The sequence below is a fragment of the Myxine glutinosa genome, chromosome 1, assembly GCF_964187855.1.
Source record: "Myxine glutinosa chromosome 1, kmMyxGlut1.1, whole genome shotgun sequence".
In the NCBI taxonomy this organism is placed as follows: domain Eukaryota; kingdom Metazoa; phylum Chordata; class Myxini; order Myxiniformes; family Myxinidae; genus Myxine; species Myxine glutinosa.
The window spans coordinates 139793434-139816283 of record NC_136261.1 but is presented as its reverse complement, the minus strand read 5'-3'; the positions used below and the strand labels follow the sequence as shown (position 1 = coordinate 139816283).

Below are 22850 nucleotides of genomic sequence, written 5' to 3'. Positions count from 1 at the left end.
AACAAATGCGGGGTGGGGTCAAACCTGGGGTGGTTAACCGTGGGGTGGGGGTGGGGGCGAAACAAATGCGGGGTGGGGTCGAACGTGAGGTGGGTTGAACATGGAGTTGGGTTGGGGTCGAATGTGGGGAGGGGTAGGGTCGACATCGTTTGGCTGTGGGGTTTGGGGGGGTTCAACAGTGGGGTGAAGCAGTGATGTCAAACATGGTTTGGGATCAAACGAGGGTTGGGATCGAATTTAGGTGGGGTCAAATGTGGGGTGAAGGCGTGGGGTCAAACGTGGATGGAATAAAACGCGGAAGGTTGTCAAACATGGGTGGGGGGTTGGGGGGGTGGGGTCGACTGCGGGTGGTGTTTTGAGGCTTCAACCATGGAGTTGGGGTGAGTGGGGAGTTGACCCTGGGTTGTGGGATCAAATGTAGGCTGTGGAAAGGCGGGGGCAGGAAGGTCGATCATGGGTTGTGGGGGTGGAGTAAAATGTGGGTTATGGCGGAATTCAAACGTGGGTTGGGAAGAGTCCAATGTGGGTTTGGGCCGTTTGAACATAGGGGTGGGGGTTATAATGTGGGGTTGGGGATTGAACATGGGGGGGAAGGGTTGAAGGTTGGATAGGGTGAACATGGAAGGGAGTGTTAATGTGGGAGAGGTAATTAATGTGAGGGAGTAGATAATGTGAGGAGACGGGATAACTACGGGTACGGGTGTCTACATGAGAAGGGTATTGTGAAGGGTTAATGTGGGAGTGGGGTAAATGTTTGGGTGGGGATAACATGGGGGTTATCGTGTAGGGGTCAGCATTGGGAGGAGGAGGGGGGGGGCAGCATTAATGTCGGACAACGTACGGTGGGCGTGAATGTGGTGTGAGAGTCAACGTGGAGTGGGTGTTAACGCAGGGTGGATGTTAACACGGGGTGGGTGTTAACACGGGGTGGGTGTTAACACGGGGTGGGGGTTAACACGGGGTGGGGGTTAACACGGGGGGGGGGGTTAACACGGGGTGGGTGTTAACACGGGGTGGGTGCTAACACGGGGTGGGGGTTAACACGGGGTGGGGGTTAACACGGGGGGGGGTTAACACGGGGTGGGTGCTAACACGGGGTGGGGGTTAACACGGGGTGGGGGTTAACATGGGGTGGCGGTTAACACGGGGTGGGGGTTAACACGGGGTGACGGTTAACACGGGGTGGGGGTTAACACGGGGTGGGGGTTAACACGGGGTGGCAGGTAACACGGGGTGGGGGTTAACACGGGGTGGCGGTTAACACGGGGTGGATGTTAACACGGGGTGGGTGTTAACAAGGGGTGGGTGTCAACGTCAGATCATTGGTTAATTAGGAAATTCGAAAATAATGCAGCTTTTAAATGAATCATTGGTTTGAATCTTCTATCAAATTCAAACTTCACTTTTCTTGAAGTTGTAATCAATCAACTGTGTTTTACATAAACAGTGTAAAGCTGAGGATTCATGTTGCATGACAATCTCCGAAAGATCTTTGCATATTCTCAGGTCTCTTTTTCCACATCATCAGCATTTTGCTCGAGTAGAATGTTTATAACTTGATGATTGAACAGCAACACCGTATATTACTAAAAGGAGAAGTGTCCTTCCGTCACGATTATTCATAACGGGATGCTGCTGTCAAAAAATAATAAAAATAGTTGGAAGGCTAATTAATTAATCAATTTATTGAATTGGTTGGAAAGCTAATATTCGATTTAATTGGAACAAAATGTTGTGTCCAATTTAAACATAAAGATGCCAGTTTTAAGACAGTCTTTCCAGAATGGAAGAAAAAGAAGGACCAATCTGGACCTTTAATTTAGTTGTTCCAACAGTAACATCTAATATATAAAAGGGGCTGGGGGTCTCGGTTTGTGTCCAGGCCTCCTGCCGTCGACGGGCCTTATATTCGTTTTTTTTTTTTTCCATTATTCTACGACAGCAGGAACACTTTATGGAATAAAGCGTGACAGACATGGAAGTATCACACAAAATTATAGGTATTAATACTTCTCGGAGCAATAGAAATACATACACAAGTCGAACAGCACTCGGTGGAGCGCATACCTCTGCCAGGATGAACAGTTCACGTTTTGTGTCCCACCGATAGGCCAGATCTGCATCCGTAGCTTAACCAAAATCCAATCGGCTTGTTGTTGTCATCTAACCAACGCATCCACCAAATTTTGTCCGAACTTGTCCATAACATTTTGAGATACCGTGATATCTCTCAATGGTGAAGAATCACTTAATTCTCGTATCCAGATACACATCCGGATCTTCCCCAAATTCAACTCAATTCCACGTCACACACCAAACCTCTCCACCAAGTTTCGTCCAAATCCATCCACAACGTTTTCAGATATCCTGCTCACAGACAAACAGGGGTAACAAGCGTTACGCCTCGGTCCCCCGTCGGGGAAGTGATGTGAGTTGACAAAGTGGAAGACGCAGAAAACATGCTATGATACGATATATTGCTCACAAGGTTCAGACATACATGGAGGCGGCCATCTTGGATTTTGACGTGCCGACCCAATTTTAAACAGCGTTCTTCCTTATGCCGAGATACACCCACGCACCAGATTAGAAGTTGGTACTTCGCTTATTTTTCAAGATATTCATCTCACAAGGTTCAGACATACATGGCATCAGACATACATGGCGGTGGCCATCTTGGATTTTGACGTGGGTTGCACCCACACACCAAATTCGAATGCGGTCCTTCGCTTACGCACGCCCGCACGCAAACACGCACGCATGGACGGAGGGGAAAGCCATAGTCCCCCTTTCGCTACGCTGTGCGACGGGGGACAAAAACATAACCAACGCGCACCTTTGGTGACGGAGGTAATGATAGTACACCGAAGACGCACACAACATACAACAGCTACATGTTATAAAAGATCCTCTTTTTGTGTGTTTCACTTCATTTTACATCCTCATTTAGACTCCCAGAGAGACATGCAATACGTTTCTGGAAAGCTAGCAAGATGGCCTAGAGGAATGCACCCTCGCCTCTAAGCTGTGTCACCTGGGTTTGAATCTTGGCCCAGCTATAAACTGTCATCCTGGTTTTCACAGGCAGGTTGATTCATCAATGTTTGGGTCCGTCCCAAGGATGGACGTTAAAACTGGGAGTCCCATCTGCCGGCATTATATGGTGGACGTTAAAGACACCATGCTGTCCTCCACGAGGAGTAGGCGAACTATCGCTGGCACCATGGCCAAATTCCAAAATCCTGCTCCCAACAACTGCTGGGAAGGCAATGGCAAGCAACCCAGTACAACACTTGCTCAGGAAGTTGCTTTAGCAGCACCGATGCTCTGTGAAGCATATGGTAAATCAGAGAGAGAGAGAGAGAGAGAGAGAGAGAGATACCGCTACTACCATACAACATAGCCATTTGTCATGTATTCAACTCATACCATAAACACTCAAGTTGGCTAATGCATTCGAGATGCACTCCGGCTTGTGGGAAGTGTTGTCTAGGTTACTCCTCGTCCATCATGGAGTGTCTATTTACAGGTAGGGATGAGAGGCGGTGTTTATAACAAAAGTAGAGTGGAAGTGCTTCCTTTCTTTAATTTAGATCTCACCAAACCCAGTAGCATTTATACTGCCTTGCACTTTGCCCAAAAGGAGTGTGAAAAGCAGGGTATACTCACACATCCTGTATCATTTGATCACCCTCTTTACATCAAGGCAGCAGAGATTGCGGCAGCATCGCAGGAATTTGAAAACATTTTCATTCAACTTGGTGACTTCGATTGGGATTATCATGTGTGGAAGTGACCGTGAACGACTGTGGGAATCGGGATATGCAAAGGGATCAGTTGTGCATATGATGAGTCCTTTGCGATCGACACGCATACTGGCATCCTTTGCAAGCCCGTTTCTTAACCCAGGCAGCAGTCCCAAAATCGTGCGTCAAATATCAAGGAATGATTGAATGCACTGCGCAAGTTGCTACTTGATACACTAGTTCATGAGGAGTCTGTCAAACAGGTTAGCAAAATTTTCTCTGAATTATGTGAATGTGCTGCCGGCATCAATAGGACTGCCAAGCAATTGATTTCGCACTATAAACAAGAAAGAGCAATCGGCGATTGCAAACCCTCCCCAGGATGTATTTTCAGTGGTTTTTAAGGCTTTTGTGCTCAAACAAATATGGCGGCCGAACCACGTGCCCGATGACGTTATCATTTTTTTTTTCTAAACTAATTTTTTTTCCAAGATTATGCTCAATAAATTTCATCTTCATCGATGAAGTTTTGTACTTGTTGAATTATGTCATCATTAACATATTTTATTCCCCATGGAGAGTTCTTTACAATGAGCCATGTCTCAATTTTTTCTATTCAACGCTTTCGGATAAATAGAGGTGCAAAGTTTTTCGGTTTTTCAACCACGTGACCGATGACATTATTAATTTTTTCCCCACCAATTTATGCCTGATGATGGTGGTCGAACCACGTGACCTATCACGTCATAATTATCATTAAAAATTATACAGGTGGAGTTGCACCTATGGTGAAAATTTCCTGTGAATCGGACCAACGGTTGCAGAGAAAATCATATTTATTCTGTGCAGACAAACAGACAAACTGCCTCAAATGCAATACCCTCTCCTCAGGCGAGGGTAACAAGTATCTCTGATGCATATGTTCATATGGGCTGAGAGAACAGGTGACTGGCAACACCATATTTGCTGAATCAGCCATTGGCTGCCCCATTTCCATGCAGCAGGCAATCTTGCTTTGGCTCAGTCAGCCCATTTGTAAATCCAACAAATGATGGAACTTGCACACAAGATGCCTGCAGAGGAGCATGACCAGTTCACAAAGAAGGGCTGCTTTATAATTTGATGCTCAGACAAGCTCTGGGATGGAGTATTCTCTGACCAAACCATCGAGCAATTCCTCATGTGGTTATTGAAAACATATGGTGGGATGACACTGGTCGTAGCATGACTGACAGCATACTGAGGAACTTGGTGCATGTGTTCCCAAGAGCTGTCCTCATCTGCAACGCATTGGAGAGGTTTACAGCAGTGCACTCAGGAACCTCGGGGCAGCATGAAGACCTCAGTCCAACCAGTGAGCTCAAAGACAACACTGATCTTAGACGCTTTATTCGGTTATATCCCATGAACCCTCATCCAACATTTATATCCCATGAATCAAGGCTCTTGGTCACTACTGGGATTGTAGCAGATAGTTCTGTGAATTCGGCAATGATAAAAACGACGTGCACGACCTACTCTGAGATTATATAATGGTAAAGATAAAGTGAAAACACTTGTTGCCATAAAAAATAAAAAACACAAATCAGGAGACGACGATGGTTCACGAGCGAGCGGTATTCAATGACAAAGGACGGACTATAACCGAAACAGGCCCGGACAGGCCAGGCCCGGAAATGTCAAAACGAAGGTTACTGACCTTGAAATGAGATAGAAAATAATTTATAATCAGTGATGAGGTTAGTTAGCTACACAATACAGAAAATTCGGTGAAAAATGAAATGGAAAAAAAAAAGAAAAAAAAAGAAAGATCAAGCTCCGTGGGGCTAGACACATGACATTGGCCTAACCAAATACCGAAACCCCTGTCAGATTCCCCCAAACCCCTTGGAGAAGATGTAGCTTGAACTCGATTACCCACTAAAAATACATCTTTTTCGGGCGTGGCTCCGCCCACAATGGGCGCAATACGCCCACACTAGGCAGGACACAACTAGATCATGATATCAACCTCCCACCCAAGTTTCATCAAGATCGGATGATATCATCAGGTAGTTATGCTGCGGACACACACACACACACACACACACACACACACACACACACAGACAGACAGACACACACACACACACACACACACACACACAGACACACACACACACAGAGACAGACAGACACACACACACACACAAACAAACACACACACACACAGACAGACAGACACACACACAGAGACAGACAGACAGACAGACACACACACACACACACACACACACACACACACACACACGACTAATATTGTGGTCACTTGATAACTCGTGAACCAACAATCAAAGTACAAGAGGAAGAAGTTGTTGTCAATCCTTCCTTGCTCTTCATTAGGATAGCCGGTATTCTGAACACAAGGTCTGAGTTTGAAACTTCCCTACAACTGGCTCCTCAAGCCCCCTCACTCTTTAAATGTCCAGCTGCAATAAACAACAAAAACTGCTCTGGGAACGATGACAAAGTCCCTGATCAGCAAGGAGTCAGAAAACAATCCCTGGTGATTCCATCTTTGTGTTGGATGGGGTCATGTATGAGTCACGCTGGTAGCCCGAGCAACTCTTTCCATGAATTTGTATATTATACATGCTCTGCCATAGCAAGTCAATGGCACTGTCAAATGTAAAAGAACTCCCAGGTGCAATAGGGTAATAGGAAACAGCACATGCTGTTCATTCACACTAACTCGCACATCAGCACACCACAATCAGGAGAGAAGCAAAGCCTCAAATAAATCAACGCAGGTTATTGTACACCGCACCTTTCCTATGCCATCCTCAGGCGCTGCATATCGTCATTGCCGGGCACCGAAGGGGACTCGGCAATGACGCACGCTGAAAGGGAGTGCTCAGTTTTCACTCTGTTTGTTGTACACCGCACCTTTCCTATGCCATCTCCAAGCATTGCAAATCGTCATTGCTGGGCACCGAAGGGGGCTCGGCAGTGACGCACGCTGAAAGAGAGTACTCAGTTTTCACTCTGGTTGTTGTACACCGCTCCTTTCCTATGCCATCTCCAGGCATTGCAAATCGTCATTGCTGGGCACCGAAGGGGGCTCGGCAGTGACGCACGCTGAAAGAGAGTACTCAGTTTTCACTCTGGTTGTTTTCTTGCTTTCTTGTTTGTTTGTTTTTCCGGGCGATATCTCAGCCATCCTTTGAGCTAGGAAGCTGAAATTTTGGCACAATAGTGAGCAAGTCCTTTGTCAAAAACGGTATTTTTTGTTTTTTGATTAATTAATAAATTGAGGAGTTATTTAATTATTAGCGATTAATTAAGTACTTATTTAATTAATCAAATTTCCTTTCTCTTCTGACCATTAACTCAGGCACCTTTTGAGTTAGGAAGCTGATATTTTGACATGCCAATGACCAGGTGATTTGGCTGCAAAAGCTATTTTTGATTTATTAATTAATCAATTAATCAATTGTTTAATTATTCGATTAATGACTAAATTTGTTTTTTTTTTAAGTTGCAGATTCTGATGAAATGGTGGTGGTTTATGTGTTCTATGACCGAATTGATTAATAATTTGATTTTATAATGACTATTATTTCTTTATTTTCAGTATTAATCATTTATTTATTTTCTTTCTCATTTGGCCAATATCTCAGGCACCTTTTGAGCTCGGAAGCTAATATTTGGACATGAGTGACCAAGTGATGTGGCTATCAAGGATATTTTTGATTTATTGATTAATCGATTAATCAATTAATCGATTCATTATTTAATTGTTCGATTAATTACAAAAAAAAAAAAAAATTCAGTTTACAGATTCTGATGAAATGGTGGTGGTTTATGTGTTCTGTGACCGAATTGATTAATAATTTAATTTTTTAATTATTATTATTTATTTATTTTCATTATTAATCATTTATTTATTTTCTTTCTCATTTGGCCAATATCTCAGGCACCTTTTGAGCTGGGAAGCTAATATTTGGACATGACAGTGACCAAGTGATGTGGCTATCAAGGATATTTTTGATTTATTGATTAATCATTTAATCGATAAATTTATTTATTGATTAATCGATTAATTATTGATTTTTTTATAAATGACTTATTTAATTAAATTTCTAAAAGATACATCTTCGGATGAAGCACGAGTGGTTTAGTTATGCTATTGGCCAATTGATTAAGAAAAGATTTTGTGATAATCTTTTATTGATTTTAATTATACAATTAATCAATCAATTAATATACACCTCTCCCTCCCAATGCAGCCTCTATGAGGTGCACTGCGGTATTGCCGGGCGCCGGAGGCGCCCCGGCAATGCCGCGCTGTAGGATATTTAATTATTTGGCATGTGGGCGGTGTACTTTGAATGTATCTGTACTTGTTTGTTTGTTTGTTTTCTTGCTTTCTTGTTTGTCCAGGCTATATCTCAGCCATTCTTTGAGCAAGGAAGCTGAAATTTTGGCACAACAGTGAGCAAGTACGTTGTCAAAAACAATATTTTTGGTTTTTTGATTAATCAATTAATTGAGGAGTTATTTAATTATTAGCGATTAATTAAGTACTTATTTAATTAATTAAATTTACTTTCTCTTCTGGCCATTATCTCAGGTACCTTTTAAGTTAGGAAGCTGATATTTGGACATGCCAATGACCAGGTGACTTGGCTGCAAAGGCTATTTTTGATTTATTAATTAATCAATTAATCGATTAATTATTTAATTATTCGATTTATGACTAAAAAAAACAAAACAATTTCAGTCACAGATTCTGATGAAATGGTGATGGTTTATGTGTTCTTTGACCGAATTGATTAATAATTTAATTTTTTAATGATTATTTATTTATTTTCATTATTAATCATTTATTTATTTTCTTTCTCATTTGGCCAATATCTCAGGCACCTTTTGAGCTAGGGAGCTAATATTTGGACATGACAGTGACCAAGTGATGTGGCTATCAAGGATATTTTGATTTATTGATTAATCAATTAATTATTTAATTTTTTATTAATGACTTATTTAATTAAATTTCTAAAAGATACATCTTTGGATGAAGTACTAGTTTATGCTATAAGCATAAAGGTTTAGTTATGCTATAAGCCAATTGATTAAGAAAATATTTTGTGATAATCTTTTATTGATTTTAATTATACAATTAATCAATCAATTATTGTAACCTCTCCCTCCCAATGCAGTCTCTATGAGTTGCACTGCAGTATTGCCGGGCGCCGGAGGCTGGAGGATATTTAATTATTAGGGATGGGGGCGGTGTACTTTGAATGTATCTGTACTTGTTATTCTTCTGGTCAAATTAAAACAGTAAAAGTTTGTACAGTAATTGAAAACAGCTGGACTTGCTCCTCGGTAAAGCTGATCTTTCGGTAAGAATCCACTCGCCTTGGTCACGGCAGATGTTGAAGTGAAGCAGTTTGAGAATTGCCATGTGACTTCCACCGTTGATAGAGTGAATTTGTCTATCGATCAATCCAGGCATCACGTGACGGTTGCAGACGGTGTGGGAGAGATGTTATAGCCTTGTCCCACGTATGTGACAGATGAAATCGCAAACTGCCCTTTTTGTTGAGAAATGGTGATTCAACTCCTTCCCATAAAGATCAATTTACACCTCCAGCAAACCCATTTTTTCTCTTCCCAAGATGACCACTTGGCTGTTATCAAAGCTGTGACCATGTAGGTTCAAGCATGTATATACAGCAGAGTTAAAAGTCTCTTAATAAGCTTCACAGCTCAAGAAATAAAAAACTCCAAATGGGCTGATGGTCATCTCTTGATCAGGTAGAAGGGCTGTATCGGCTTTCAGAGCAATTGGTTGGTAAATAAGGGATGAGTAGAGATCTGAAGTTTCGGGGTAACCCCCACCCCCTGGGAGCCCCCATGATCTGAAATCGGAAAAACGCCGCACGAGGGATTGTGCAAGCCAGCAAGCCAACGAGTAGAAGGGCTGTGTCGGGTTTCAGAACAATCAGTTGGTAAATAGGGGACGAGTATGGATCCGGCGTTTCAGGGGTAACTCAACGTGCCCCCCCCCCCCACCCCCTTCCCCGACCACCCAGGAACCCCCATATTCCAAAATCAAAAATTGAACCCTGAGGGATTGTGTGGGTTACTGTCTTGTATTCAAATGTCAGGTTTCAGAGCAATCAGCCGGGTGACAAGGGAGAAGTAGCAAAAATAGCAAAACGTTAACAGACAGACGAATGGACGGACATGACGACCAATTTTATAAGTTAATCTCTTCGAGAATCGCGTTAATCTCTTCAAGCACCCTCTGGTACAATGAAGAATTCATAGTGGATTCTATGATGGTGAGCTGCTCAGGCCCTGATGCAGCAAAGCTGCCCCAAACCATAATATTTCCACCACCATGCTTTACAGTTGGTATCAGGTTCTTGTGGTCAAATGCTGTCTTTGGTTTTTGCCAAACATGTCTTCTGGTACTGTGGCCAAATAGCTCTACCTTTGACTCATCTGTCCAGAGCACATTGTTCCAGAAGTACTGGTCTTTGCCTCGGTGTTCATTGGCAAACTTTAGTCTTGCCCTGATGTTCTTTCTGGACAGCAAAAGTTTCCTCCTGGCACACCTCCCATGTAGATCAAATTTGTGCAGCCTCTTTTTAATGGCAGACTCGTGCACTTTGACATCAACAGTGGCAAGAGCTACCTGTACGTCCCGTGATGACATTCTGGGGTTCTTAGAGACTTCTTTCAGCATCTTGCGGTCTGCTCTCGGGCTGAACTTGCTGGGGTGGCCTGGCCTGAACAAGTTGGCAGTTGTTTGGAATATTCTCCACTTGTAGATGATCTTCCGGACAGTCGAATGATTGATTTCAAATTGTTTGGAGATCTTTTTAAATCCCTTCCCAGACTTGTAGGCATCTATAACCTTATTTCTGAAGGCCTCAGAGAGCTCTTTTGATCTAGGCATGGTGACGCCGCACACTTCAACAACAAAGAGCAAACCAAAGTAAATGTCTGAGGTTTAAATAAGACAGGTTCCTCCAAGATCCTCTCTGACGATGTTCTAATCATTTGCGCCTGAGCTGGTGCACCTGATTCTAATTTTAGGTATTTGAAGTAGTGATATATGTAGGGGTGTACTTACTTTTTCCACATGCGAAATTTTCATTTGTTTATTTAAATTATACAATGGACTACAAAATGTAAATGTTTCATGATATTTGTTATATTATATCACCTTTATCAGTCAATATTGTTGAAATGAAGATCAAATAGCTGTATGTTGAAATATGTTGAAAAAGTCAAAACTTTACATGGGGTGTACTTACTTTTTCACGTTACTGTATATTCCAGGCTTCATCTCGTTTCAATGTATAGCCTTTGATATACGAGAGCGCCAACACATTTTGGGCAGAAGGATGGACGGACAGACACCAACGTGACTGAGGGTTTTCTGAATAAAACTCAAAAATGCAGAAACAGACGTTGCTGAAAATTGGAACATATTACCTCGACGTACAAAGTATTTACTTCTGAAACTTGCAGCTGATTTTGTCCAGTAGAAGCCGAGAAATAAGTTTTCAGTCCCCATGTTAAAGTTGCATACAGAGAAACGATCCCATACAGTATATAAGGGAGAGCACTTTGCACCTCCCTTAATAAAGTTGCATTCACCAAAACCTTATCACATTACACCACACAAACATCCCTCACATTTTATTTGCAACATATACATTATTCAGCAAATAATTCACACACTCCTTCCACTCGAAGGGTGGTAACCTGGGTGGCTACTTCACAATATAAAGCCCTTTGTGTTTCAAATTTCATGATGCTACCTGCCCTCGTTGTTCACTTGTTTTTTCTTTTTTTATACATGGTCAAGGCTTGTGGAAGAGCTAAGACACAGAGCAGATCAGGACACAACATAGCAAAGGGAACAGCAGGCGAAGGGGTAAATGCCAAAAGCAAGGCAGAGGGTAGACGGAGACAGACAAACAAAGGTTGCAGGTGACGATGAGGGTTATGGGAGAAAGCAAGAGGTGAACAACATGGATACATAAGCAAAATACTCGGAGGTGGGGGGTGGTTTACCAGGTTTAGAAAAAAATCATGGTTTCGGAAGGGAGATGACCAGAGATGGTGGTGAACAGCTGCCTTGAAGACCCAGAGGGAAGAATGATATCAAAAAGTGTGGAAGGCGATTCCACAGGCGGGAAAAGATGAGTGGAGGGAAACAGTGGTTTTGAATTTAAGCAGTTTCATGAGGAAGGGGTTGCTGGTAGACTACATGCATCCAGCAGATACTTGGGGGAGGGAGGTGCTGGCGGGAGGAAGGGAGACAGAACATGGAGAAGGCAGAGGGTGCAAGACCAGAAATGAGGCAGTAAAAGACAGCGAGACCATCGACCTGTCGGCGATGGCGAAGTGATAGGTCCATAGACTCAGCTTCATCGCGAGAGATTCCAATGATCTTGAAAGCCTTGGTTTCCACGGCGTCAAGCCGAGCAAGACGTGAGGCAGGGGAGGCAACCCAGAGGGGAGAGCAGTACTCCATAAAGTTGTGGATGAAAACATTGTAGGTGGATAGAAACTCAGGTGTGCCAAGGAAGGACTTTGCATGATGGAGGATGCCCAGTTGGTGTCTGGCTTTGGAGGCCAACTTTGAAATATGGTTTGCTAGGGTGAGATCCAAGAGTTGGAGTGACTGAACCTAAAAACAAACAAACACAGACTTCCAACAGATAGGATCTTCCGACAAACAAACATTTTGCTCCGCCAAACAGACAAAAAATAACAATAATAATTAGAAAACCAGACAGGATCATCGTAATACTCACACATTCGGCGTTCAGTAATTAAATACAATCTTTTAACGAATTTGAACAAAGAAGCATGCAATAAAATGTAAGGAAAAATCCAAGTCTGCAATAAAATGGCAAAATAAGGTGTTGATTAAACCCGGCGGTTAATGGAAGTACCGTCAAAAAATGTATAACATTTGCAAGAGATTAAAACACACATTGTTTTGCTTTTAACACAAAGCTTGACATACTTACATACAAGAATTAACACACACACTAAAAACTAGTGTGAAAACCGAAACGCACATGTGCACAAACATCCACAACCCGCAATACAACACCCAAATTCACACAACAGCCTGTGTAATGGCATTCATCCAAGACCTTGTTCACAGAAGTGAGGCTTTATTGAAATCGATTCACACAAGTCTGAGGCACACAAGCAATTAACGTATTAGCTATTGAATCTCTACAGTACAAGTATAAAGTTTACTTAAGCATAATATAAAGACCAAGCCATTGATCTGGTCTTACCAAGATGAATGCAGCACAGACCAGTACATGGTGAGTTCAGAACACATAATTCTCTCTTCACACATAAAGAGCACTTGACTATATCCAGCACGCCTTAGATCACCACACCCTAGAATCCCCTCTTCTTCTTCTTCTTATTCTTCTTCTTCAGTTTCACTACATTCTCCCTCCCTTGGAATTGCAATCAGGCTAGAACATTAGTAGCGTAAAATCTACCAGCCAAAGCGAGTAGGTTACTGACAAGGTTGGCCAACACGAGTGCGATAAACTCCGTCAGCGCCCGTGCCCCCAGTGCCCAGCAAGGGCGAACTCCCCTCGTCGGACGGCTTACCCTGAGGACTCTGAGGGCTCTGAGGGCTCTCCGGCGCAGTTGACAAACCCACTGAATCCGAAGCAGTATCGCTAATAGCAGCTTCGGCCAGTCGCAAGTCTAACTCGGTGGGGGAAATTGTGGCGTCATCAACCTGTTCTCCGCAGGGAGCGAGATGACGGACCGACACGGTAGTCTCTCTACCGTCGGGCAGCCGAATATACGCATATTCGGGATTCGCTTCGAAAATGTCCACGCGGTCAACCAGCGGCTCATATTTGCTCTGTCGGACAGTGCATTTCAGTAACGCAGGACCCGGCTTGGCCAACCATGAGGGTAGCGGCTGCCCGCTAGAACTACGACGTTGGTACTGGAACATTCGTTCATGAGGGGTGTCGTTAGTGAAGTACATAACAGGGATCGAATCGCATGCAGCGCTTCCGGCAACACTCGCTCACACATGTTTGAGGACATCCCGCGTGTCCGCGAAGCCATGGTAACCACCCACCATACAATCCTGTTGTAACGTTCGATTAATCCGTTCCCTTGGGGATTATAAGCCATAGTGCAGCTAGAAGCAATTCCCCGCTCTACAGGAGAAATTGCTTGATTTCCTGGAATAGGAAGGCCGTCCCGCGGTTACTGTGGACGAACGCGGGATATCCGAACATAAGGAACAACTGCTGGAGACATCCAATTACCATAGTGGATGACATGTCAGTGCACGGAAATGCAAAAGGAATTGTGAATACTCGTCCACAATCGTGAGTAGACAATTGTGAGTAGGTAGCGATGCGCACCTCCACCAGGAAGGGGCCCTTTGTTGTCGAGATTCAGCCGCTCCCACGGCCGTCCAGCATGAATTAATGTTCCCATGGGGAGGCTTGAAGAAGCTCGGTTTGAGTTCAGCACAAACCGGGTATGATTTGCATAAATGACGTATCTCATCTATGGAAAAAGGCAAGTTCCGGCTCCGAACAAAATGTGCCAGAACAAATGTGCAGAGACAGAGCATCGGCTGCTTGGTTCTCCTTTCCGGGCCGGTACACAATATCGAAGCTGTAGTGAGCTAATTCTATGCGCCAGCGTGCAATCTTTTCGTTCTTAATCTTTTGAGAATGCTTTCCATCGTACATAAAGGCTACAGATTGTTGGTCCGTAATGAGGTGAAAATGTTTCCCTCAGAGGAAATGGCGCCACCTGCGGACCGATTCCACTATAGCGTAAGCCTCTTTTTCGATTGAGGAGCGTCGTCTCTCACTGTCTGATAATGTGCAAGAGAAAAACGCCACCGGTCACCCCCCCCCACCCCCCCCCCCTCCCAGCCCCCTGGTTCAACGTCGCCGCGATGCGCAGTCAGATGCATCTGTTCCAACTACAAAGGGGACCGACTCGTCAATGGAGGCCATGACGGCGCCAGCTATGTCATCCTTCAGTTGTTGAAAGGCTTTCTGGGCTGCCAAGGTCATCGGAAATGTTTTTCACTCGACTAGAGGACGTATTTTCTCTGAGAACCGTGGCACCCACTGAGCATAGTGCGTAGTAATCCCATCGCTCTCTTTGATGTTCACCGGTCGAAGGGAGGGGCTAGATCGAGTAGGGGCTGCAGGTGTGCCGAATCAGGCCGTATCTCCCCTCCGGAAACCGTGTAGCCCAAAAGGTCTATAGATCTCACGGAGTAACTACATTTGGCTTCGTTGAAAGTCAAGTGGTACATATGGGCCACTTCAAAGAACCGCCGCAAATTCGCATCGTGATCTTTCTGGTTCCAGCCGCACACAGTAACATTATCCACGTAGACAAATACATCTTTCAATTGCTCCTTTGTTAGGATATTGTATATCGCCCATTGGAAGCATGTAACACCGTTTGTAACACCGAACGGGATTCTCCGAAATTGGTACAGCCGCTGGCCAGACTCAAAGGCTGTGTAGGGGCGGTTGGCTTCTCGTATTGGAATTTGATGATGTGCGCAGACACTAGTTAGGCCCAATAGCACACACACACTAATTAAATTCCCCCTGCAATAAAACTCACCAGAAGAATAGGCAGGAAGCATGCACGCAATGCGCCGGCATGGTCATGAAACATTGCACAGACAGGCTGAGGCCACGCCCACCTCGTGATGGATTGGTCGAAGGGTTTGATGGGGAGATCACACCATTGGGTCAAGTGTCAACCAACGGGAAGGCTAAAGGCAGGATGAAGCTCGTGATTGCCCAGGGGCGGGGCAGGAAGCTTCCCTCGGATTGGTGGAAGGGAGCAAGAAGCGATATACTGATTGGCCACCAACCGATGGCATGAGAGAGAAGTGACGCAGCCATTGGTGAAAAGTGCAGGTGACGTCACGAGACGAGCGATAAAAAGGACTCGCTGGCCGGCATTTCGGGCTCCCTTCTCGTTTTTGGATCGCTTCTTGTTTGTACCTCCCTCTCGTTTTGGACTGCCTTCTTGCATTGGACCCCTTCTCGTTGGACCTCCTTCTTGACCCTGGACCCTTGCTTGTTGGGCGACGATGGACGGTGGAGAGACGGTGGAGCACCGACGACTCTCCTTCCCGCGTTAACGTACGGGACTTCACGTGCGAGCGACGAGCGTACAAGCGAGGCTTGCCGCTGCAGCATACGCTGGCCTAGCCGTGCGCGACCAAGGGCGCGTCGAGGGCTCGTTCACGCCAACGACCAGGCGGCCTTCCTCCCGCCAACACCAGAGCCGCGTCCGGACTGTGCTTGGAGCCTGACAATCCCTGACACACCTCAGCCAAGTTGAGATAAGCCCACACGCACGCACAACCCCTTTATTTTCAGTTATATTTTCCCTTGTTTGCTTTATATGTCTGGTGTGGGAGCGCTCCATTTTAAAATCATAATTATTTAACCGTCGCGTTTCATTGTTCTCGGGTTCCGTAAAATAAACTCGTTTATTTTTGTGCATTCTTATTCCGTCTTCTCGGTTGAGTTACTTTCCTGCAGGATTGAAGGCTGCCGCATGGGACTGCCAGGTAAAAGCTTCCCGCTTCTTCTTCCTCTCTCTTCCTTCCGCACATATATAGTGAAATCCGTATTTGAACAACACCTCGAATAATGCTCGATTGCTATCCGTGATTTCCCGGTATTCACCGAGGGGAATCACATGACAGTATAAAGGCCAAGCCATCGATCTGGTCTTGCCAAGATGAATGCAGCGCAGACCAGTACATGGTGCGTTCAGAACGCATAATTCTCTGTTCACACAGAGCGCTCGACTATATCCAGCACGCATTAGATCACCACACCCTAGAATCCCCTCTTCTTCTTCAGTTTCACTCCAACCCGTAACAAGTGTACAATGAAAATTTCATTCAAATGTGAATGAAAGTCAGACTGGAGTAAACGAACCCACAGGGGCTCACATATTTTTGGGGTTCAGTAATAGTTCAACAAAAAATTAACATTGGAAGCATAGAAGAAAAAAAAAAGTGGAAAAACCCTTTCTTCCCTTTCCAAAAAGAGCTGAACATGCATTTCAAATTATCCTGTCCAATTAAAAATTACACGTTCAGATCCTGCAATGTGCACTACATTGTTCCAACGAACAACGAGCCCCAAATCTTTGTTTATTTACCTTGGCAATGCAAACACTCTATTGAACAGAATAGATTCTAACTTTCGGAATTAAATTTTGCTATTCTGACCAAGTCACAGATGAGTCAAATAAAGCATTTTTAAAAAAGATTAGCAGTAGGTATTAACAGCACGCATATTCATTCAACAACCATCTGTAGTAATTGACCATGTCATACATTACACCGTGAACAGGAAAAAAATGTCACGAGAGAACGCCAACTTGGCTTGTTTGTCATTCCCATCTTATAATGCCGGGATCCCAGGTTCAAATCCAACACCATGTGTTACTTTGTCCAGTGTGTCCAGAGGGCCTGATCACTGCACGAGTGATTAAGTGTACAAGTTCCTCCATGAGCCTTAAATCAACGGTAGAGAATAAGAATGAAAATGAAAATAAACAGTTAAGCCAATAATGTCAAGTTTATAAAAAGAGCTACAACATTCAAAAAACAAAGATGCAAATACTGAATCATAAACAGCCTGTCAAACGTTTTAAATTCTATCAATCATTGAAAAAAAAAAAATGAATAAGGTTACCCCAATCTTTGCTATAAAAGTCTGTCTGTTTGTCTGTCACCATTTTTCTCAGATGGCCAAATGGATCTTCGTCAAACTTCATCACAGGTTCATCAATGAGTGCTTCACAGGTTCATCAATGAGTGCTGGGAAGTGTTTTAGGCAAAAAAAAGTTTTCGAAATTTTGAAAAAAATCAATTTTTTTTAAACATTTGGTTTTTTGTTGTTTTTTGGGAGGGAGGGAATTTTTTAAATACAAATCGATTGATTGGGTCTAAGCCTTTGTATCTACTTGAAAGGTAATATTAAATGACCCCCGGCCTCATTCCCTAGTGGGTGTAGGCAAGTGTTTTAGGCCCCACAACAACCAAAAAAAAAATTGTATTTCTTCAAAATGCCAAGAGGATTAGAATAGCAAACGGGGCAATGCCAGCACCTTGCAATAATAAAAAAAAGGTTTGTAAATTCATCAAAAATAGTCATACCATACTGATCAGAGGAAAACAAAAAAGCATGATCTAACAAAAACAAAAAAACAGTGGCATAATGCATCTCCAAATACATTTTCCTTAACTTTCATTTACAATTAAAAGTACGTTGAGCACTATTCACCTCTGCAGATGTCATGGTACAATAAAGATCTTGATTGGATGATGCTCTAGGTTAGCCCATCAATTCAGAATTTAAAAAAAATGGCTGAATCTGTCACCCTCCCCTATCTTACCCTAACCTCCCCAACCCTGCAAGAATGAGAGTACAAGGCCGATTTACTCCTCGCGACAGCTCAAATTGTGATATGCATTTCACGCAGCACACTGCCATGGAAGGATTTAGACAGCATTTAATGAGGCAACCTGTGCAAATGACGAGTTGGTCAGAGATGAGCAATAAAGCTTTATACATATCCATTTTTGCACCATTACAAAGCACACATCTATCAAGTAAATAGGTCAAATATGATCTTGTTTAAGCCTTGTGCATTAATTCTGGAATCAAATGTTCTCCCATTAAGGTCAAATTTCTCATTGGTTCCAATAACAAGTGTGAATAAGTGTGAACCAGATAATGAAAATAAAACAAACAATAAGTTAAAGTATAATCTCTCGGTACAAGCAACCAAAAACCAAATGAGGCGGACGTCCTTAAAATAATAAAACCAATTAGATGAAAACAAAATGTTTTTGTAAATGGCAGACAATTTTCTGGAAACCCGAATCCCACAATATATCAATTAACAAAGTGAATAAACATTGTAGCTGTTCCATGACATGATAAACATCTGAGGAATTAAGAGTTAATAAATTTGTCTGATGCATACGACATCAAAGCACACACTCTGGCAAGCAACCTTGCTGCTGTATATTTTTTCTATAGCATTTAAGGCTTGTGAAGGGGCTGCAACACAGATCATACATACACATACAGACAAAGCAAAGACATAACACCAGGCCTAACCTCAGAGAAGCAGATGCTGACACTGGGGAAGCGATATAAGTTAATGGGTCACTGGATACTGGCGACGCCAAACAACAGGGTTTGTCTGTGCTCTGTCCTGTTTGTGCATACAGCACAGAACATTGAACATGAAGAGCCAAACAAACCTTCAAAATGAACATCTAAAGGTAAGAGCCTCCAAGATTGTGTCGTAGTGGTGCAAAAGTGAAATCAGCTCTTATACCCGAATCGCCAGAGTCTTTAAATTGGCTGATGTCAAATACCTACTTCCTCAATAATATTAGAAAGAACAACTGCTGCTTTCAAATGACATCATTTGAAACAGGAGAGATATGTCACGAATGGTAAACATTCAAAATTACAGGTCGGATTTACCATTGGATTGGAAGTATGCAAAGTTAGTGGCATGGAGGCCGAGTTCCTTCAAATTTACTTCATTGATGATCATCAAGTGCAAAAAGAGCAATGTTGCACCATCACTTCTGGACTCCAAAATTACAGTCTTTGAACTTCAAGAAATGCTCCACCGGTAAAATTGATAGGTCCAACATTTCCAGATAAACATGGAAAAAACAGATGTGAGCTGAGATTGGTGATTAGAAGTCCTGTCCATGCTCGATGTTTCAAAAGGACCAAAGTTACATTGCTATGAACAAAGTTCCATCTTGTGTTGTACTCCTGTAGAAAGGATCACCAAAGCAACCACCTGATTTCATGAATGAGTTTTACAGTCAATGATGCATTACAATACCTACTCGTTATCATTATGTGGCGAGGTGATGATGGATACCATTTCAAATACCGTTGCTTAATACAAGCACTGGCCTATCAACTTAATTCATGCACTGGCACTGGCCAATCAACTGCCAAAACTGTTTCAGCTAAATGACTTTTACGCACGCCATATGATGGAAAGAGCAAATAAATTTAACCATTTTCTCCATTGCCGCTCTTGTACAAATCAGTTTCTGGTAGATATGTATGCAAAAGTTGAATCTGAATGCCTTGGCTTCGTCACAAATCATCAACAGGAATTACGGGTTGCTGAGTACAATGACTTGAGAAATCACATTCTCAACAATGACGGAGATGCAGCAAATCTTGGGACTTGCATGATTCTACCTTCCACATTTACTAAGGGTCCTTGATATATGCATGAGAAGATACAGGATGCCATGACATTTGTCCCTTACCATGATCACCCTGACCTCTTCATAACATTCACCTGTAATCCCAACTGGGGCGAGATTAAAAGACACTTGTGTCCTTGTGAGCAAGCAAAGGAAAGACAAGATGTGATGGCAAGGGTATTTCTCCAGAAAAAGACAAAGCTGATTGAACTTTTGATGACGAGAAGGATATTTGGTTCAGCAGTGTGCTCGATGACTACTGTCGAGTGGCAAAAGAGAGGTCTTCCACATGTCCACATTTTGATAGGGCTAAAAGCAAAAATCCAAAATTAAATGCTTAATCAGACTCGGTGGGCATTGATTTAATCACAAGGCAGAAATATGGAATAAAAATAGAGATCCTCAGCTTTATGAAATTGGTTCTTAAAGCAACATGATTCATGGGCCCTGTGGTCCACTGAATCAAGGTGCTTCCTGCATGACAGAAGGAGAATGCACTAAAAAGTATCTAAGAGTATTTATTCAAAAACTCAAACGGAAAAGGATGGTTACCTGAAATATCAAAGACAGCGACCAGTTGATGGAGGCTTCACAACAAAAAATAAGCATGGCGTACATGGGCTTAAAATTGACAACAAGTAGGTTGATCCCTACTGTCCCTTTCAATGCAAGATATTTAAGTGGCACATCATTGTCGAGTACTGTCACTCTGTTAAAGCCATCAAGTACATTTGCACATCTATGCTAATATAAAACAGTGTGTATCTATGTATTTGTCTGTGCCCCTTCATAAGGAAGATTTGAGTATGGTTTCAAAGCCAATCTTTCAACACGACTGTGTTCACTACGGTCTATTTTTGAGGATTAAAAAAAAACTCGAAAAGCATAAATCATTACATCTCCTCTATTGGAATTGTAGTAGATGGTGACTTGCAAACAGCCTCAAGGACGGTGTACAGAAACTTTTTTTTTTAAACAATAAATACAGTGTCTATAGAAAGTCTACAGCCCCTTTCAAAATTTTCACCTTTTGTTGCCTTGTACTAGGAATTAAATTGCATTCAATCAGACTTTTTCCACCTTTATTTACACATCCTAACCTACAACTTCCAAGTGAAAAACAAATTCCACAAATTTCAGAAAATCAATTAAAAATATTAAACTAGAATATCTTGGTTGGACAAGTGTTCACCCACCCCCCCACCCCCCTTTATTAATAGCAATTGTAAATTAGCTCAGGTGTAACCAATCACCTTCAAAATCGCACACCAAGTTAATTGGCCTCCACCTGTGTCCAATTGCAGTGATTCCGATTATTTCAGAATATAATCAGCTGTTCCTGTAGGTTTCCTCTGCTGGGTAGTGCATTTCACAGCAAAGACTCAACCATAAGCACCAAGGAGCTTTCAAAAAACCTCCGGGATAAACTTGTGCTCTACTGGATTAATTTTGCACCATCTCTCTGGCTCCGACCTCACCCTCTCTGACCACTTAGCCATCACTATGACCATCAACATCCCCACCCCAGCACTAAAGCATTATCGCACGATCAACTTCTGTTGATCAACATCACCTCTCTGCTCTTTCACAGACCTCATTTTCATCCACCCTCTCTGAAAAAATGTCCATTTCTCCCTTCGTTGACCTCCACACCCCTTCTGACCTCACTGACTACTACAACCACACTCTCTCCTCCTGCCTTGACCAGCTTGTGCCTATAAAAACCAAAACAGTTTCTTTCACCCATTCTGCTCCCTGGTTTACCCCTGAACTCCGCCTGATGAAAACTCGTGCTCGCCAACTTGAAAGACTCCGCAATAAAACAGGTCTCACAATTCACTCCCAAGCCTACAAGGACCACCTACAACACTACAAAGATGCCCTCTCCCGTGCCCGCTCCGCCTACTACTCTCAAATTATCCACTCTGGCTCTGGAAACCCAAAAGCACTCTTCTCTACAATAAACAAACTCCTCAGCCCCCTGGACACCACCACCCAGTCATTCACAGTAGACAACTGCATCTCCTTCCTTTCATTCTTCCAATGCAAAAATGACAACATCTACAACAGCTTAACCACCACCGCACCCACTCCCCCTCAAACCACCTGCCCCCCCTTATCCTGCCAACCCCTGTCTCAGTTCTCCCCAGTCTCCCCTACTGACCTCTCTGAACTCCTCATAGGAATGAAAACTGCCACCTGCACTCTTGACCCCATCCCCTCCAGCTTTGTCAAGGCCTCCCTTCCTGCTCTCTCTCCACTTATCACTGCAACAATAAACTCCTCCCTGTCTACAGGCATCGTCCCACCATCCCTCAAAATTGCTGCTGTTACCCCCATTCTGAAAAAACCTGGACTCAACCCTGACACCCTAAATAACTTCAGACCCATCTCCAACCTACCCTTTCTGTCAAAAGTTTTGGAACGCGCTGTAGCCACTCAACTCAAACATCACCTCTCTGCCAATAACCTGTATGAAACATTCCAATCCGGAATCTGCTCCAACCAAAGTACTGAAACTGCTCTCCTCAAAATCACCAATGACCTTCTCCTCTCCTCTGACGCTGGCAACCTCAACATTCTCATCCTCCTCGACCTCAGCGCCGCCTTTGACACCATCAATCACACCATCCTCCTCACCCGACTTGAAACCACCTTTAACATTACCGGCACTGCCCTCTCTTGGATCAAATCATACCTCTCTGACAGACGCAAGTTCATCTCCATCAATAACTGCAAATCCCCCACTGCTCCCCTCCCCCAAGGTG

At 43.4% G+C, this 22850-nt stretch overlaps 1 protein-coding gene across 6 annotated transcripts in view; it reads right to left on the bottom strand.

The window, feature by feature from the left end:
- Window positions 1-22850, bottom strand: part of LOC137428978 (PHD finger protein 21A) — a 341539-nt gene that overhangs the window by 188505 nt on the left and 130184 nt on the right. Inside the window, exon 1 of one of the 6 annotated variants that reach the window (XM_068118945.2) lies at window positions 11057-11103. The exons of 4 other annotated variants lie outside the window; for them this stretch is intronic. Coding sequence is in view for 1 of the 2 variants with exons in the window: in XM_078777624.1 (XP_078633750.1) it covers window positions 3430-3432 (3 nt within the window). In the remaining variant the exon portion in view is untranslated. Of the gene's footprint in view, window positions 1-3429; window positions 3464-11056; window positions 11104-22850 lie in introns of those variants that run through there. One more of the 6 variants, XM_078777624.1, reaches the window with a different exon arrangement.